The following is a 20,369-nucleotide window of genomic DNA, read 5'->3' as shown; positions in this document are numbered from 1 at the left end:
CCCATCTGAAGCAGTGAACACACACATGCGCACACACATGAGCATTGAGCACACACACATACCCAGAGCAGTGGGCAGCCATGCTATAGCACCCGGGGAGCAGTTGGGGGTTTGATGCCTTATTAAAGGGCACTTCAGCCCAAGGCTGCCCCATGTTAACCGCATGTCTTTGAACTGTGGGGGAAACTGGAGCACCCGGAGGAAACCCACGCAGGTATGGGGAGAATATGCAAACTTACTCAAACTCCTTCAATAGAACATATTACTCCTGTTCTCCAGCAGCATCACTGGCTTCCTGTTAAATACCGTATTGACTACAAGATTTTGCTTCTCACTTTTAAGGCACTTCATAAGCTAGCACCTCCGTATCTCTCTGACTTACTTCACATCTGCACACCTTCTCAGACTCTTCGACTGTCTTTTTCCATCAATCTTGGTTTAAAGCCTTCAGCCCCTTACCTCTGGAACTGTCTTCCTCATGACATCCATAATATTAATTCTGTTCCAACCTTTAAATCCCACCTTAAGACACACCTTTTCAAACTTGCCTATCCCCTTCAGAAACAAGGAAAAATCCTATGGAACTTCATGCTATGGAACTTCATTTTTACATTTGTGCACATTATGTCCAAAGGGGCTATTCTGTCTGACATCAGCACTTAATGCCTTTCACAATTTTATTTTTGTATTTTAGGCCTTGTTTGTGGATTTATATTGTGTATTGTAAGGTGGCCTTAAGTGCCTTGAAAGGCACTTATAATAAAATAAATTATTATTTATTATGGGCGGCACGGTGGTATAGTGGTTAGCGCTGTCGCCTCACAGCAAGAAGGTCCTGGGTTTGAGCCCCAGGGCCGGCGAGGGCCTTTCTGTGTGGAGTTTGCATGTTCTCCCCGTGTCCGCGTGGGTTTTCTCCGGGTGCTCCGGTTTCCCCCACAGTCCAAAGACATGCAGGTTAGGTTAACTGGTGACTCTAAATTGACCGTAGGTGTGAATGTGAGTGTGAATGGTTGTCTGTGTCTATGTGTCAGCCCTGTGATGACCTGGCGACTTGTCCAGGGTGTACCCCGCCTTTCACCCGTAGTCAGCTGGGATAGGCTCCAGCTTGCCTGCGACCCTGTAGAAGGATAAAGCGGCTACAGATAATGAGATGAGATGAGATTATTTATTATTAGAACCAAGGGTGCACCATCAGGAGAGACAACCAGGCAAATGTCTGGGGTGGCCAAAATATTTTTCAGAAAATGGGCCCCGATGGTCACTCATATTTGCACATCTTGCAATGACACTTATAAATTCCCTTAAACCTCTGCAAAAGTCTCTGAGATGAGGCAGAACACTGAAGCAATGGGACAGGCATAATAATTGTAGGATAATTTTTATTTAAGCTTTTCAGCTCCAACACTTTCACTCAAACACACACACACACACACACACACACACACACAAAAAAAAACACGGCACACAGGGAAGGTCCCCTACTCTCTGCTTCCTCCTTCCATATAAGCCCTCAGCTGTCACTGCAAGACATGCCACACACACACAATTAATATGACACAGGTGTGTTTGTTTGAAATACTCATTTTGTAGAAAGGTAAGTTACTTTGGTTCTGTAAGAACTAGCTTTCCACTTTACATTCCAGTGTCTAAAAGCTGTGCCCCTATATTTTATGTACAGCTGATTAACTATCATTTCAGAAAGAGCAGCTATCTAGTCAACGGTGCTTTATACTGTGAAATTCCAGATTTTAGGACTACTGTAACATTTGAACATTTATTCTAGCAGTAACATACAGTATGTGTAATGCAAGTGATTGGATATAGCCAAACACAAAGCAGTCTTGTGATGCATGGTGAATGATTTTATATGACATTCAGAACCAGGAGCAACACAAGTGTCATACAGCAAACTCACCTGTGTGTCTTATGTGCATCTGGAAGAATCAAAAGTGACATCGACTAGTTGGCACCTGAGAGCCAAAAGTCCTTGTCCATCAGGTTCCCAAGTAGAATTGTAAAGTGGTCAGCAATACATACACAGCAACCTTAAACACACTGGTGAGTACTGTCTCTATAAAAAGTTTATACTGTTATCAATACACATTCAAAGGTACAGTGGTGCTTGAAAGTTTGTGAACCCTTTAGAATTTTCTATATTTCTGCATAAATATGACGTAAAACATCATCAGATTTTCACACAAGTCCTAAAAGTAGATAAAGAGAACCCAGTTAAACAAATGAGACAAAAAATATACTTGGCCATTTATTTATTGAGGAAAATGATCCAATATTGCATATCTGTGAGTGGCAAAAGTATGTGAACCTCTAGGATTAGCAGTTCATTTGAAAGTGAAATTAGAGTCAGGTGTTTTCAATCAATGGGATGACAATCAGGTGTGAGTGGGCCCCCTGTTTTATTTAAAGAACAGGGATCTATCAAAGTCTGATCTTCACAACATGTTTGTGGAAGTGTATCATGGCATGAACAAAGGAGATTTCTGAGGACCTCAGAAAAAGCGTTGTTGATGCTCATCAGGTTGGAAAAGGTTACAAAACCATCTATAAAGAGATCCACCAATCCACAGTCAGACAGATTGTGTAGAAATGGAAGAAATTCAAGACCATTGTTACCCTCCCCAGGAGTGGTCGACTGTGGCAGCGGGGGCGTGGTCAAGCACCGGTCTGTGACAGGAGGGCGGAGTCAGGGAAGGTAAGTGGCAGAATCACTACACCTGATGTCAATTAACCTGTGTTTGTGTGTCTTCCCAGTGACCGCGCCCTATATAAAGAGAGAGAGAGCAGAGGAAGGCAATTCTCTCCTGAACCAGCCAACTGGTGTGTTCTGTAGGACTGGACTATATTTGTGTCTGAAAAGAACAAATAAGTATAACTATGGAACTTTATTCTGGCCTGCCGTCTTTCTGTGCTCCTCCCCCTCCTACGAACCGCTACATCGACCAACAAAGATCACTCCAAGAGCAAGGTGTGTAATAGTTAACGAGGTCACAAAGGACCCCAGGGTAACTTCTAAGCAACTGAAGGCCTCTCTCACATTGTCTAATGTTAATGTTCATGAGTCTACCATCAGGAGAACACTGAACAACAATGGTGTGCATGGCAGGATTGCAAGGAGAAAGCCACTGCTCTCCAAAAAGAACATTGCTGCTCGTTTGCAGTTTGCTAAAGATCATGTGGACAAGCCAGAAGGCTATTGGAAAAATGTTTTGTGGACGGATGAGACCAAAATAGAACTTTTTGGCTTAAATGAGAAGTGTTATGTTTGGAGAAAGGAAAACACTGCCTCCAGCATAAGAACCTTATCCCATCTGTGAAACATGGTGGTTGTAGTATCATGATTTGGGCCTGTTTTGTTGCATCTGGGCCAGGACGGCTTGCCATCATTGATGGAACAATGAATTCCGAATTATGCCAGCGAATTCTAAAGGAAAATGTCAGGACATCTGTCCATGAATTGAATCTCAAAAGAAGGTAGGTCATGCAGCAAGACAACGACCCTAAGCACATAAGTTGTTCTACCAAAGAATGGTTAAAGAAGAATAAAGTTAATGTTTTGGAATGGCCAAGTCAAAGTCCTGAACTTAATCAAATCGAAATGTTGTGGAAGGACCTGAAGGGAGCAGTTCATGTGAGGAAACCCACCAACATCCCAGAGTTGAAGCTGTTCTGTATGGAGGAATGGGCTAAAATTCCTCCAAGCTGGTGTGCAGGACTGATCAACAGTTACCGGAAACGTTTAGTTGCAGTTATTGCTGCACAAGCGGGTCACACCAAATACTGAAAGCAGAGGTTCACATACTTTTGCCACTCACAGATATGTAATATTGGATCATTTCCCTCAATAAATAAATGACCAAGTAAAAATTTTTGTCTCATTTGTTTAACTGGGTTCTCTTTATCTACTTTTAGGACTTGTGTGAAAATCTGATGATGTTTTAGGTCATATTTATGCAGAAATATAAAAAATTCTAAAGGGTTCACAAACTTTCAAGCACCACTGTATTTACTAATCTAGAAATTCCAGAAGGCTGGGTCACAAAACAGACCTTTTGGTAGGTTTGAAGTTGACATGAGAGGTTTTTAAAATCAAAACACTAACTGTAATAAGAAAACCGGTTAGTAGCATTCAGTAACAGTCTAAAATAGAAAGTATGTGATTTTATACAGTTTAGTACAGGTAGGATATTGTGTCCATTTTTTGGTGAATTGCGGCATGTCAGGATTGATAAAAAGCCTGTAAGGGCACATATTAATTTAAATATAGCTTGTTTGAATGTGAGTCAAAATTTTGAATTGCAAAATTTCAAGTATTAATTTGTAAATTTATTGAATAAAATAAAAGAGAAAATTGTGAGTTTCTTTTGTGAGCCCATTTATAAATCAAATCCCATTTTAAGATTGGCTCCAGCTTCTGCCACAGCCCTAATGGATAAGCAGTATAGATAATGGGTGGATGAATTATGTATGTCTGTTTTCATAGCAAATCCAAGCATGGATGAAACTTGGACATACACAGCAATGGCACAGGATCTTTTTGTTAGCTCAATTAGTGTCAGCTAATTGGGTTGGTTTGTACAGTTACTGTGATCAGTTTTCCCATTTTGATCTTTGATATGGTGATTTAACCAAAGCTCTTGACCTGTGTCTTCCTGATTTCATGCATTGCGTTGCTGCCACAATGTAGAATTAAACCTTTCTACATTAAAAAATAATCCACTAGAAAAGGAGTAAATATTAAGAAACAACCCTTTGCCTTTAAAACACTGCAGTAGTCTCAGGTAATCACTTTGTACAGTTTATTTTTTCTTCCTGACCCATTCTTGCAAGTTATAAAATAATCATCTCAGACTTTGTATTTTAAAAAAAATTACATTCAGTAAGACTTTTGCCAAGTACTTTATACAGAGTATGTGATATGAATTTTGACTTTTCCCCTAAATATTTCTTATATTAATGGTTTGCCCATCAGTAAGAATATATATATATATATATATATATATATATATATATATATATATATATATATATATATATATATATATATATATATATATATATATTTTGTGTGTGTGTGTGTGTGTGTGTGTGTGTGTGTTAGTTAATAAACATTGTTCATGTTTTTTGGTATAAGATATTTAATGATTTAATGTTCATGAGAAAAATATAGCAATATTCTTGATATTATGCAAACAATTTAGAATTGTTATATGATGTAACTGGTACATACAGAGCCCTCCACAATTATCGGTGCCCCTTGTAAAGATTAGTAAAAAGAGTGCGGGGTGCCAATAATTGTGGCATGGGTTGTTGTTGAAAATAATTTTTTCTTGGTGAGGGATTTGTTTTGCCTCTAAATACATTTATTTCTATTCAAGGTTATGTTTTTTTCTTTTTTTCAGTATAAGATAAAGTTATTTCACCAAAAGATGGATTTTTAATCCATCAATCCCTTTTTACTAATATTTACAATGGGTGCCAGTAATTGAGGAGGGCATGCTATAATTGATGTTGTCATAGGTATTGTCAAAACATAACATTCATTGCATGTGGTTCCAGAGGACCAAGAGTGGAGTAATTTCCTTAATTTTATGAGGTCTAGGTCTGTTCTAAACTGATATAATAACTGAAATGCATACCACCCTCATATATACTACATGAGACAAATGGAAAAGAAATTTATTTTATTTTGTTTATTTTATTTTCAGTTCCTATATAGCCTCTCTTCACTGCTTATTTCTTGTCTTTCTTTGCATTTTCTTCCTTCTCCTTGTTCTCATGATCTTTGGGTGCTAATCAGCTGCTGGCATGGCCATAAGGACACTGATTCATAATCACTCCAAGTGAAAATGACATTTTGTTCGTGTGCCTATGTTTTGAACTAGGAGCTGCCGTTTTTGTGTTCTGTCTCTCACCTTGTTGACGATGTCATCCATAATGTCCTTGTCCTGTTATAATCCATTCTGCTTTTCATTCCAGAAATAGGATCTCCAAATCCAAATTCAGGTTAGTACATGTTCTCACTGTCTGAAAGAATGGTTTGCCATCTAACGGTCCCCTTTAAAGTTTCTTATATATGTGTGTCTGTTTGTGTGTATATCATATATTCATTCTGAATGTTGTGCCCTTTCCACTGTATCATAATGTGATGGTTAGACTGTGACTGAAGTTTCTCGAACTTCTCATAAGCCATTAATTGTGGGAGTAACTGATTTAATTTTTTTGCAAATTCAGACCAGCTATACAATGAGTACCTACTGTATATTCCAGACTGTCCATTAGGTTTTTTTGAGTTGAAGTGATTCATATGTTCTACAGTGTGAAGTATAAAACGTCCTTCAAACAACAAATAGGTTCCTCTATATTCCTTCATATTTTCTGTCTGTCTGTATGTCTTTCTGTAGTCGATATTCTCGTCGCTGGAATCGTCTGTGCCGGCGTAAATGTAGGGCTGCTGTGAAGTCGAATGTCTTTTATTGGCTGGTGATTTTTTTTGTGTTCCTGAATACTCTAACCATTGCTTCAGAACATCATAAGCAACCACAATGGCTGACTGATGTACAAGGTGATAAATAATGAAATGCACCCATTTAATACAGCTCCACATTGAACATAGTTAAAACTATACTTTGGTTTTGGAGAAGCCAGCTTTATTGTATATAAAAGTTTGTTCTTAGAGAAAACTCTTTATATGCTTAAGCACTCGGGTAAAATATCTGTCCACAATTGCCTTGTGTCTTATGCCTTTAAATTTCTTGTTTCCAGATATCGCCAACAAGGTTCTCCTCGCTCTCTTCACTGGAGAAATGCTTTTGAAGATGTACAGTTTGGGACTGCAGGCGTATTTTGTCTCACTTTTTAATCGCTTTGATGGTTTTGTGGTGTGTGGTGGGATACTAGAGACCATCCTGGTGGAGACGAAGATTATGTCCCCTCTAGGCATCTCAGTGCTGCGTTGTGTGCGCCTGCTGCGCATCTTCAAAATCACCAGGTATGTTTGCAAATGTGTGCAAATTGTGACTCAAGACAGGAGGTCAATCAGGATATTCAGAAGAATATGAATATCAATTTTATTAAATCCATTTTAGAACTAATCTCTTCAGCAGGCTAGCCTGGGGCATGAGTGTGCATGTAACAAATATAAGTAAATAAAATAATTTAATATCCAGAAAACTAAGCAGTTTTCATTTGATTTTATACTATTGTTTAATAGGCCATGTAACTGACATACTGTGCATATACACCCACTGACCACTTTATTTATGCACTTTTAACACTTGTACACTTGCAATTATCCAATCAGGCCATCATGTGGCTACAGTGGAAACAAGCTCATGGAAAGTGATCAGCTGAAAATTGGAAAAAGACTAGGTGATGTTTGTCCAATCTTCAACTCCCATTTTGGTGAGCCTGTGCCCACCATAGCCCCAGTTACTGCTCTTAGCTGACAGGTGTTGAAACCACTGATCTTCTGCTGCTGTTGCCCATCCACCTCAAGGTTTGAAGTGTTGAGCAAACCAAAATGCAGTTGTAAAGAAATACTGTAGTTTTCCTGATAGCTTGAACCTGTCTAGCCATTCTCCTTTGAGCTTTCTTATCAACTAGATGTTTTGCCCACTGAATTTTTTTTTGTCTTTTTTTTCACCATTCTGTGTCAGCTTTAAAGACTGTTTTGCATAAAAATCCCAGTAGTTTGGCAGCTTCAGAAATACTCAAACCAGTTTGCCTGGCACCAACAGCCATGCCAAGGTCAAAAAAACTTATATTAACGAAGGTTCTTGAGCTGCATGATTTTTACCCATTGTTCTGCTGCCACATGATTGGCGTATTGGATAATTACATAAAGAAGAAAAAGAACAACTTTATTCATCACAAGTACACTTGTGAAATTCCTCTCTGCATTTAATCCATCTGAAACAGTGAAAACACACATACATGTGCGCATACACACACACACACACAGATACCTGGAGCAGTGGGCAGCCATGCTAACAGTGCCTGGGGAGCAGTTGGAGGTTAGGTGCCTCGCTCAAGGGCACCCCAGCCTAACACAGTGCCATGTTAACTTAACTGCATTTCTTTGAACTGTGGGGAAAACCAGAGCACCCAGAGTAAGCCTATGCAGAAACTGGCAGAACATGCAAACTCCACACAGAAAGTCCCCGTCAGCCACTGGGCTTGAACCCAGAACCTTCTTGCTGTGAGGCGACAGTGCTACACCACTGTGTTGCCCATGATAAATGAGCAGATGTACACGTGTTCCTAATGAAGGGGTTTATGCATTAATTACATCATTATTATTTAAGTTAATTATATACTTGTATAATTTAACACACAGTGTGTAATTGTTCATTTTCAAAAGAGAAATTAAATTAAGGACATGGACTGTTTATATTGGAATAATATTTTACTGTTGTTTTCCTGTTACTATAATAGTTCAAAGATGTGCGGTTAAGTTAACATGGCGCCGCATTAGGTTGAGGTGCCCTTGAGCGAGGCACCCCAGCCTAACGTCTTTTAAGTCTTATTTCACCAGAAGAGAACATAAAGGATAAAACATGTAATGGTTATGAACTGTTATTCTGAGTGTGGCTGTGTACTAACATTATTGTGCACTGGAACTCAGGTACTGGAACTCTCTCAGCAACCTGGTAGCATCTTTGCTGAACTCTGTCCGCTCCATCGCCTCCCTGCTGCTGCTGCTCTTCCTTTTCATCATTATTTTTAGTTTGCTTGGCATGCAACTGTTTGGTGGGAAGTTCAACTTTGATGAGACACGTCGAAGCACATTTGACAACTTCCCCCAGTCTTTACTCACAGTCTTCCAGGTACCTTTCATGAAAATTTGCTAAAAGTAATACAGAGAATGAATGTCACATGCAAGTAGTGATAATGTTGTGCAATATTTTGGATGTTTTGGTGAAGTGTAGTTTTTGTTTTGATTGCCTGAAAACATTTTCTAGAAGTCAGACATTGATATACAGGTGCTGGTCATATAATTAGAATATCATGAAAAAGTTGATTTATTTCAGTAATTCCATTCAAAAAGTGAAACTTATATTATATTCATTCATTACACACAGACTGATATATTTCAAGTGTTTATTTCTTTTAATTTTGATGATTATAACTGACAGCTAATGAAAACCCCAAATTCAGTATCTCAGAAAATTAGAATATTGTGAAAAGGTTCAATATTGAAGACACCTGGTGCCACACTTTAATCAGCTAATTAACTCAAAACACCTGTAAAGGCCTTTAAATGGTCTCTCAGTCTAGTTCTGTAGGCTACACAATCATGGGGAAGACTGCTGACTTGACAGTTGTCCAAAAGACGACCATTGACACCTTGCACAAGGAGGGCAAGACACAAAAGGTCATTGCTAAAGAGGCTGGCTGTTCACAGAGCTCTGTGTCCAAGCACATTAATAGAGAGGCAAAGGGAAGGAAAAGATGTGGTAGAAAAAAGTGTACAAGCAATAGGGATAACCGCACCCTGGAGAGGATTGTGAAACAAAATCCATTCAAAATTGTGGGGGAGATTCACAAAGAGTGGACTGCAGCTGGAGTCAGTGCTTCAAGAACCACCACGCACAGACATATGCAAGACATGGGTTTCAGCTGTCGCATTCCTTGTGTCAAGCCACTCTTGAACAAGAGACCGCGTCAGAAGCGTCTCGCCTGGGCTAAAGACAAAAAGGACTGGACTGGTGCTGAGTGGTCCAAAGTTATGTTCTCTGATGAAAGTAAATTTTGCATTTCCTTTGGAAATCAAGGTCCCAGAGTCTGGAGGAAGAGAGGAGAGGCACAGAATCCATGTTGCTTGAGGTCCAGTGTAAAGTTTCCACAGTCAGTGATGGTTTGGGGTGCCATGTCATCTGCTGGTGTTGGTCCACTGTGTTTTCTGAGGTCCAAGGTCAACGCAGCTGTCTACCAGGAAGTTTTAGAGCACTTCATGCTTCCTGCTACTGACCAACTTTATGGAGATGCAGATTTCATTTTCCAACAGGACTTGGCACCTGCACACAGTGCCAAAGCTACCAGTACCTGGTTTAAAGACCATGGTATCCCTGTTCTTAATTGGCCAGCAAACTCACCTGACCTTAACCCCATAGAAAATCTATGGGGTATTGTGAAGAGGAAGATGCGATACGCCAGACCCAACAATGCAGAAGAGCTGAAGGCCACTATCAGAGCAACCTGGGCTCTCATAACACCTGAGCAGTGCCACAGACTGATCGACTCCATGCCACGCCGCATTGCTGCAGTAATTCAGGCAAAAGGAGCTTTTTCATGTAATATATTAAGGACTCTTCTGATGTTATGGAAACCATGACGATTTCGTACAAACCCATTCTGATAATTATGTATAAGTTTAGGAAGGTGTGGATCTAATCTTCTTGCTAGCATTTTACAAAGTATTTTAGTGTCACCTACACATCAGACTAATTGGCCTAAACCAGGGGTGTCAAACATACGGCCTGCGGGCCCCAGACTTGTAGAGAAAAAATTTCTAAGGATGTCAAAAAAAAAAGTAAATCTCTAGCCCATTCCTGTGACGACTTATGAATTTTTAAAGAAATAACTGAAATGCTCAATTCATCCGTTGGGGCAGCCAAAGAAAGCAGCACTGACATAAGAGATCAGGAAATAAACAGCACATTTTAGCAACGTGCCCAGATATGCTGTCTGATTCCATGAATGGCAGTCTTGCCTCACCACTATTAAGTTGCTATCAAAATTATCAAGAGTGATACCCCCATTACCAAAATGTCTTTGTCAAAAAGAAGAAAAGTTGACATAGAGTGCAGAGTTTTCCAGGAAAAATGGACTGAGTATTATTTATTCACAGAGGTGAATACAAAACCAGTGTGCTTGGTATGTAATCAACAGGTTGCAGTGCTCAAAGAATATAATATTTGGTGCCACTATGAGATTCATCATAAAGAAAAATTTAACAATATTTATGGACAATTAAGAAAAGAGAAGATAAATAAATTGTTAGCTGGTCTGAAGAAACAGCAGTTTGCATTTACTCGCAGCCGTGAGGTCAGTGATAAAGCAGTGAAAGCTAGCTACCTTATTGCAAACAAGTTGGTGCAAGCATCCAAGCCATTTTCTGATGGTGAACTCATGAAAAAATGCATGCTGAAGGCTGCAGAAGTCGTGTGCCCTGAAAAGCAATCTGCCTTTGCCAACATTAGTCTATCGAGGAACACTATTGCAGATAGGGTTGAAGATCTCTCACGAGACTTGGGCAACCAAATGAATGACAAAATCAAGTCATTTATTGCATTTTCGGTTGCAATTGATGAGGGCACCGATGTCACAGATGTTGCGCAACTGTGCGCATTTATTCGTGGTGTTGATGAGACTTTGACCGTCACTGAGGAGTTCCTTGAGTTGGTGCCTATGAAGGACACTACAACAGCGAATGACATATTCAGCTCTCTCATTAGAGTGCTGGACAAGGTCAGAGTGGACTGGTCCTGTGCTGTCAGTTTGGCTACAGATGGCGCCCTATCAGTGGTCGGGAGAAAGGCAGGCGTTGCAACAATATTCAGAGAGAAGGTGCAGGCTGCAAACGGAGGACAAGATGTTTGGGCATTTCATTGTATTTTGCACCAGGAGGCGTTGTGTTGTAAAACACTAAAAATGGATCATGTTATGAGTGTGGTTGTGCAAACTGTAAATTTCATCAGAGCGTGAGGTCTGAATCACCATCAGTTTGACTGTTTTCTCAGTGATAATTACATTCCGGCTGGCTTACCATACCACACTGAAGTACGGTGGTTAAGCCGAGGTGCCGTACTCAAGCGTTTCTTTGAACTACGAGAGGAAATCGGACAGTTCATGGAGAAAAAGGGCAGACCAGTAGAGGAATTTAAATGCCTAGAATGGGTGCGGGATCTGGCCTTTATGGTGGATATTACACAGCACCTGAATAATCTTAACAAAATGTTGCAAAGCCGCAGAAAAGTTGTCACTCAGTTTTGCGATAGCGTACACGCATTCAAGTTGAAACTGTCACTCTGGGAGATACAGCTATCTAATGGTGACACCTCTCATTTCCCAGTGCTCACAGCTATGCGTGCGACCTAACATAATGCTGATTTGGATCAATACAAAGACAAGATAACAGAATTGCTGCAGGAGTTCGAGCGGAGATTTCAGGTTTTCAGTGAACTTGAGGACGAATTTGCCTTTTTTCGCTCGCCATTTACAGTCAATGCTTCTGATATGCCCGCTGACATCCAACTCGAGATAATTGACTTGCAATGTGATTCCAATATGGAGCAGAAATTTGCATCGGTGGGCTTAGACACGTTTTATCAATATCTCTTGCCAGGGTACCCCAAATTAACATCCCTGACTGCAAAGGTTTTATCCATGTTTGGGACTACCTATCTTTGTGAACAGGCGTTCTCTGTTATGAACCTCAACAAAACAAAGCACCGCTCAAGGTTATCAAAGGAGGTTAATCAGCATTAAGGCCTGGGCCTAATTCTTGTAATGTTCACAAATGTTTGCAGTCTGAAGAATGCAGTTCTTTGAAAATAAGATTACTCCGGTTTCACTTTAAAAGACAATGAATATTGTGCAGCATATCATTCTCAGCTTCAGTACACCTAGCCTACAAAATAGTTTGATCTGATGTAGCCTAATCGTATTGCTCATGCACTGCTATAACTTTGTTTGTTAATTTTATTTTATTTTTCATAAATTTGCACATTTACATTTTTAGGCACGATGTTTAGGCTATTTTCTTCATAGCTCCCACTTGAGTTTAGTGTGGGGAGTTGGTTCAGGTTGTCAGATGTAAAAATGTATTCACTCAACTGTATAAAAATAAACCAGTTGTTTGAGAGTGAAATGCATTTTATTTCAAATCCATTGGCCTCTCTGTGAATAAATGTGTAATAATCTAGATCCCTTGTGATCAGTGATTATGTAGGCTACAAATGTAAGCTGAAGCATAAAGCATAGACTACTGAAAAAAACAATGCTAAAGATTTGGAGTTGACAAAGGTTATTTTGCAATTATTTTACTGGTCCAGCCCACTTGAGATCAGAAGGGCTGTATGTGGCCCCTGAACCAAAATGAGTTTGACACCCCTGGCCTAAACGATGAACACTCTGTGGATGGTTTGCCTGGTTTTTGGATGAGGGTTATCATAGCTAGTCTCATAGTGGGTGGAAGAGTTCCTTCCTGGAAGCATTCCTTAAACATATTTAGAAGTGGCTCTACTAATTTAGTTTTAAATGTTTTATAAAATTCTATAGGCAACCCATCAGGCCCAGGTGCCTTACCACTATTCATATTTTGGATAGCTTCTGACAACTCCTCGACTGTGATATTCCTATCCAATTCATTTTTTATGTCGTCAGATAATGACTGAAGCTGAAGCTGATCAAGAAATGTTTCCTGCGCATCAGAGTCTTGGTTGCATTCTGATCTATATAGGGATTCATAAAAATCTTTGAAATATACAAGATATTTATCTCTAGTGGGTCTATTGTTAGAGTCCCTTGCGGTGTCCTAATACTATTTATTGTTCGGTCAATTTGTTTTTTTATTCTCCAAGCTAAAAGTTTTCCAGCCTTCTCTCCTTGATCATGGTAGCCTTGTTTCAACCACATTAAACTTTTGGCACTTTCATCAGTGGACATTTTATTATATTTAGTTCTCAATATAATCAATTCCTTTTGTTTTAAAGGATCATCTTTTGTAAATAGGCCATTTTCCAATATTTTGATTAGATTTTCCAAATTTTCCATTTCCATTTTATAGTGTTTTGTTTTATAGCTGGTATAACTAATAATCTCTCCCCTGATGAATGCTTTAAATGCTTCCCATCTGATACAAGCACTAGTTTCGTCAGTATTTAGTGCAAAAAAGCTGTTCATTTTAGAACCAATAGTCTTGCAGCCATCTCGCCTGGAATCTCCAATTAGGTGGGCTATGGACAACTTTGTCAATTTGGATTTTGAGTGATACAGCAGCATGGTCACTTATTACGATACCATTATACCAACATTCGCCAACCTTGGGTAAGAGTTCTCTGGAAATAATGAAATAATTGATGTGGGAATGTGATTTACTATATGTACTTGAATAACAGGAATAATAATTTTTTATCAAGATTCCGTTCTCTCCAAACATCCACTAGATTAAGGTCTTCTATAAATTGTTTCAGTAATTCTCGAGTTTGAGTTTTACCTGTGTCATGGCCCGTTGAACGATCTATTGTTGGATTGAAAGCACAATTGAAGTCCCCTCCTAAAATAAAAAATCCGTTCATGGTAGACAAGTCAAGAAAGATATTCCTAAAGAAACTGGGGTTATTGTCATTGGGACCATAAATATTCCCTAGGTTCCATGTCATTGATAGGATATTGCATTGGAAAATAACGTATCTTCCACCAGGGTCTCGTATAGTTTTAACAATCTGCAATGGCATTGTCCGGTGAATAAAGATAACCACTCCCCTTGCATAATTATTATAAATGTACTTGGCCAGGCCATCTGCTCTGTACACGCTTTAAGTCTGCAATTGTCAGGTGAGTTTCCTGCAAAAATATGATTTTAGATTTGAGATATCTAATCCTACTCATAACTTGTTTTAATTTTATTTTACGAAGCCCCCTGACAGTCCAGCTCATTATTTTTATGTTAGAGGAGTTACAGTTATGATACATAAGTATCTATACAAAAGAGGGAAAAAAAGAGGCTGCTGTAGAAAGAAAACAACATACACACATATATATATATATATATATTAGTGTGTGTGTGTGTGTGTGTGTGTGTGTGTATATATATATATATACACACACACACAAATAATATATATATATATATATATATATATATATATATATATATATATATATTAGTGTGTGTGTATATATATATATATATATATATATATATTAGTGTGTGTGTGTATATATATATATATATATATATATATATATATATATATATATATATATATATATATATATATTAGTGTGTGTGTATATATATATATATATATATATATATATATATATATATATATTAGTGTGTGTGTGTGTATATATATATATATATATATATATATATATATATATATATATATATATATATATATATCTATATCTCTGGGGAGACGTGAACAACATCCTCCCACAACAATGTGAACCCCTGAACTCTTCTAATCCCCCCCCATCTCCCTCCAAAACCTGTAACATTTGTAGGACTTGATGCTGATCCACATAACTGAGGAGCAGCTTCACTGGTAAACCTATCCCAGACGGACCATGAATGATGTCCACAAACCATGCAGCCAGAAAAAACACAAGACAGTACCCCTAACTGAATGGTTATTGCAACTAAACATGTCAAACAAAAAGAGCAGAGTAGCTTAATAATGATAATAACAGAAACGAAAAATGGTTCTTTATGTAGTTTAAAAATTGTATTTGTTGAACGATACGCCTCAAGCAAGTAACAGTAAACTTAAAACTTCTAGGCTCTTTATACAATATTTAAGGTAACATTGGACAGAAAATACAGTCCAAACTTCTCTAGTCCTTTTCTCCAACATTTACGGTAATGGCCTATCAAAAGGCATCAGCTGATTGACCCGACATGTAAACAAACCACGTTATCCGTCCAGAGTTTAAAGGAACAGTCCACCGTACTTCCATAATGAAATATGCTCTTATCTGAATTGAGACGAGCTGCTCCGTACCTATCCGAGCTTTGCGCAACCTCCCAGTCAGTCAGACGCGCTGTCACTCCTGTTAGCAATGTAGCTAGGCTCAGTATGGCCAATGGTATTTTTTGGGGCTGTAGTTAGATGCGACCAAACTCTTCCACGTTTTTCCTGTTTACATAGGTTTATATGACCAGTGATATGAAGCAAGTTCAGTTACACAAATTGAAACGTAGCGATTTTCTATGCTATGGAAAGTCCGCACTATAATGACAGGCGTACTAACACCTTCTGCGCGCTTTGGCAGTGCATTGATATCTGAGCTCCGTATCAATGCGCTGTCGAAGCGCGCAGAAGGTGTTAGTACGCCTGTCATTATAGTGCGGACTTTCCATAGCATAGAAAATCGCTACGTTTCAATTTGTGTAACTGAACTTGTTTCATATCACTGGTCATATAAACCTATGTAAACAGGAAAAACGCGGAAGAGTTTGGTCGCATCTAACTACAGCCCCAAAAAAATACCATTGGCCATACTGAGCCTAGCTACATTGCTAACAGGAGTGACAACGCGTCTGACTGCGTCTGACTGACTGGGAGGTCGCGCAAAGCTCGGATAGGTACAGAGCAGCTTGTCTCAATTCAGATAAGAGCATATTTCATTATGGAAGTACGGTGGACTGTTCCTTTAAAGTTAAGCCTTGGAAATAACTGGGTTAAATTAAATAATAGTATCCTCGTGCATCATATCTCTCCAACCATATTTATTGCAGTGCATCGTCAGCAGGCATCAGCTGATTCTCTATTTGTAAACAAACCCATGTCGTCTCTTCAGAGTCCGCGATTAAATTTCTCTGCGTCCTCCGGTGACAAGAAGAGGTGAATCTTGCCGTTATGGAGTACTCTTATTCTGCATGGATTTTGTTGAAACCCTCGGAAGGAGCCGGCATCAATAAACAGCTTCTTAACTGCGTTGAATTCACGTCTCTGTCTCATTGTCTCAGCGGAGAAGTCTTGAGCGAAGGAGAGTTTGTTTTCATTGTGTTTGATGTCACGCACTTTGAAGCAGCGGAAAACAAATTCCCGGTCCTGGAGCTTCAGGAAACGTATGAGGACTGCTCTGTCTTGGTTCGGTTTTGCCGGGCCCAGTGTACGGTGAGCCCTTTCCAGCGTGATGGATTTATCAGTACCCAGCCAGCCCAGCAACATCTCTTGCACGTAATCCAACAATTGTCGGCTTCCCTCTTCTCCCTCTCTGAGTCCAAACATTCTTAAATTCTTCCTCTGATTGCGATTTTCCATGTCTTCAACTTTGGATTCAAGGTATGTGATCCGTCCTGAAGCTTTACTAAACTCCGCTATGCTAGTCTCCAACTTCTCTTCTGTTGACATGATGCGTGTTTCGGCTTCCTCCATCTGTGCAATATTGGGTGCTACTGTACATCCCGCTTCACCTCATTCATGTTATTTTCTAGAGCCTCAACGGAGTTGGCCATCCTGCAGAGCCGACCGTCTATACCGTCCAGTTTGGAATCAAATACACTGAACTCCGCACAAAGTGTCTTTAGCTCTGTTAATACGTTGGCTATGCTAGCTTGGTCCATGCTAGCCTGCTCCTCGTTCCCGATTGTTGGCTCATTTTTCTGCTTTTGCGAACTTCTTGCACACTTAAATATCACTCTCCTTGTTCGACGCAGTTTTTGACGTGGTTGCTGTTGAACTAGTAAATATGACTCGGGGATTTATAATAAATTCTGCGAGGTTGTGTGGCGCAATCAAATCACGCCACCATCTTGGTCTAAGCCCCGGTGAAGTCCACGAAAGGCATTCAAGTTATGGTCATGATATTCTGCTGAAGAAACTTTCCATCTATAAGCTTTCTCAGCCTTCCATCAGTTGGTTCAGATCATATCTCATGGGGTGTCAACAGAAGGTGACTATTGCTGGGTTTCACGTGACATCACACCTACATCATTAGCTATTCAAAACTTTAGCTGGTGGTCTATCAAAGCTCAGTTGACAAAGTGTTTGTACGGAGAAGGTGCAAATAGTTCAAGATGTCAGGGAACTCGACTGAAGGGTAGTTTTTGAGATTGTATGACAAATCCTTTCACAGACTGTAGGGGTCTTTCATTGCATATAGCAATCTTCTGAACATATCTAAAGTGAGCAGTGGCTTCAAGATTACGAGCATACTCTGATAAGTTATCGCTAGTTGTTTGCGCTATGGCAGCCGTTTAGACTACCAGCTATTTCACTTCTGGTAAAACCACTAAGAGAAGGCACATGACTGATACCCAGCAATTGGGGGAAAGCTCTCTACTACACTATCCATAACTTCTGGAGAACCACATGGTTCCATTCTTGGCCCAATGTTGTTCATCCTATTCATCAATGATCTCCCATTGCTGACTGGGAAGTCCAGCACTACTATTTATGCCAATGATACCACCCAGTTTGCATTAAATAGGAACCTGGATGAGGTGGAAGCAGTCTTATGAGATGATGTATCAAAAGTTGACAAGTGGGTCAGAGAAAGCAACAGGAACTTAACTGTGAAGAAACAAAATCAATGATCATTTGCAGCACCCCCAAGCTCTGGGAGATCAAAACTGATAATGTAGGATATAATGATGAGGAAAGTACTGGTCGTACACCCGCTGGCCTAATTCTTCGGTCAGAAAGAACGCAGCTGTTCTAGAGGTTGTATCTTGCCATTTATTAATTGTCTCTGTGCATATATACATCTGTGTCAAAGGTCCTGAAGTTGTGTTGTGACAAAAGTTGTGACAACAGTGGTGGTTTCTAAGACAAAGAAAGAAATAAAGGGAAAATACTTAACATGAGAATGCTAAAGTTATTCCCATAACAAACATGTCCTATTTAACACTCTATTTGAAGGTAATAATTGCAAGAAATGTACTGAACACACAGTAATAAAGATATGTGATTAACAGTACTAAAATGTCATATAAAACATAGGAAATTCGTACTGCCTTATCTCCATTATGTGCAAACATGAAACACGGTGTAGGATTGCTAACACAATATTGCTGAGTCCCAGAACATGCTAGACATTTCCAAATGGCAAAGAAAGATTGTCTGGCTGAAATATAAACTTATAAATGGCTATACAAACAAAATAAAGTTTAACAAGGAAAATAAGGGCACTTACATTTACATTCACGCACAACAGCACCGAGAGACCTTCAAACGAGACATGAGACTCCTAGAATGCGACAGCATGAAAGAGAAACGTCGGTGCCTGTTTATATAACGCAGCTCCTTAAAGGGGCGGTGCCACATTTTCTTAAAGGCAAAGTATTTTACATTGAACAACAGGAATTTACACAGAAGGCAGGGAATTTTGTACAGCCGCCCCCAAATTTACTTAGTAAATTTGTAAACAACATAAATTAACTGCCCATCAGTTATTACATTAATCAGCTACATCACTGGGCATTTCAGGTAACTCAAATTAGCTTGGCCACAGGTCGTAGGTAGGTGCTACCTTTAATGTCCACTGCAGCAGGCCGGACTTTACCGTCATCACTAGTAATGACCTTACTGACCCGACTTACTGGCCACATAGCTCTTGGCAGCTGACTGTCCATTACCAGGACAACCTGTCCAACCTTTAGGTCTTCTGATGAACCCTTCCACTTCTGTCGCAGTTGAAGGTTGGGAAGGTATCTCCGAATGAACTGATTCCAGAAGTGGTCGGCGATGACCTGGCTGTGTCGGTAGAGTCGTCGTCCCAGCAGAGCTTCAGGCCTGTACAAGGCCTGTGGCAGGGAGGCATCCCGCTGCCCCATAAGGAGTAGGTTTGGTGTGATCGGGTCCGGGTCCACCACGTCTGATGACACATAGCCCAGAGGTTTTGAATTAAGAATCCCTTCCACCTCCACCAACACGGTGGCAAGGACCTCCTCTGGAACAATTTGGTCGCGTAGCACAACCTGGAGAGAAGCCTTGACAGACTTGGTCTCTCTTTCCCACGCTCATCCGAAATGAGGTGCATGAGGTGGATTGTATCTGAAGGAGATGCTTTGTCCAGCGAGCTGCTCCCTCAGGGAAGGTTCAAGTTGAGCAAAGGCTTCCTTGAGTTCTCTGTCTCCCCCTTGGAAGTTAGTGCCCTGGTCACAAAGAATCTCAAATGGCTTTCCCCGTCTTGCTACAAACCTCCGTAGGGCAAGGAGGAAAGAGTCACTGTCCATATGGCAAAGGAGGTCTAAGTGGACACACCTTGTAGTCAGGCACTTACATATGATGCCCCACCTTTTCTCCTGTCTTCTGCCTAGTTTGACTGCATAGGGGCCAAAAAAATCAACCCCCGTGGACCAGAAAGGAGGCTTATTCAAACGAAGTCATGCAGAGGGTAAATCGGCCATTTGGGGAATCCCCGGTTTCTTGCGCCACTTGCAACACTCTGTACACTGCCTCTGATGCTTACGGATGGCTTGACGTCCACGCAGTATCCAATACGATCTTCGGACCTCTGCATAGACTCTTTCTGGTCCAGGATGAAGGAGACAATTGTCATAGTCTCTAATCAGTAGGCGTGTGACCATGTGATCAGGTGATAGTACAATAGGATGAAGAGTGTCGTCCTCTAGATCCTCAGCCTTGCGAAGCCTCCCACCAACTCTTATC

General features: G+C 40.0%; 1 protein-coding gene across 1 annotated transcript in view; it reads left to right on the top strand.

The window, feature by feature from the left end:
* cacna1c (calcium channel, voltage-dependent, L type, alpha 1C subunit) overlaps nucleotides 1-20,369 on the top strand; it is an 880,695-nt gene that overhangs the window by 383,118 nt on the left and 477,208 nt on the right. Inside the window, exons 11-14 of the mRNA XM_060902748.1 lie at nucleotides 5,995-6,021; nucleotides 6,420-6,580; nucleotides 6,781-7,006; nucleotides 8,642-8,843. Of these exons, the coding sequence (XP_060758731.1) occupies nucleotides 5,995-6,021; nucleotides 6,420-6,580; nucleotides 6,781-7,006; nucleotides 8,642-8,843 (616 nt within the window). The remainder of the gene's footprint in view (nucleotides 1-5,994; nucleotides 6,022-6,419; nucleotides 6,581-6,780; nucleotides 7,007-8,641; nucleotides 8,844-20,369) is intronic.

This window comes from Neoarius graeffei, chromosome 21 (genome assembly GCF_027579695.1).
Source record: "Neoarius graeffei isolate fNeoGra1 chromosome 21, fNeoGra1.pri, whole genome shotgun sequence".
In the NCBI taxonomy this organism is placed as follows: Eukaryota; Metazoa; Chordata; class Actinopteri; order Siluriformes; family Ariidae; genus Neoarius; species Neoarius graeffei.
The sequence above is the reverse complement of the archived record's forward strand: the minus strand, read 5'-3'. Positions and strand labels throughout refer to the sequence as shown.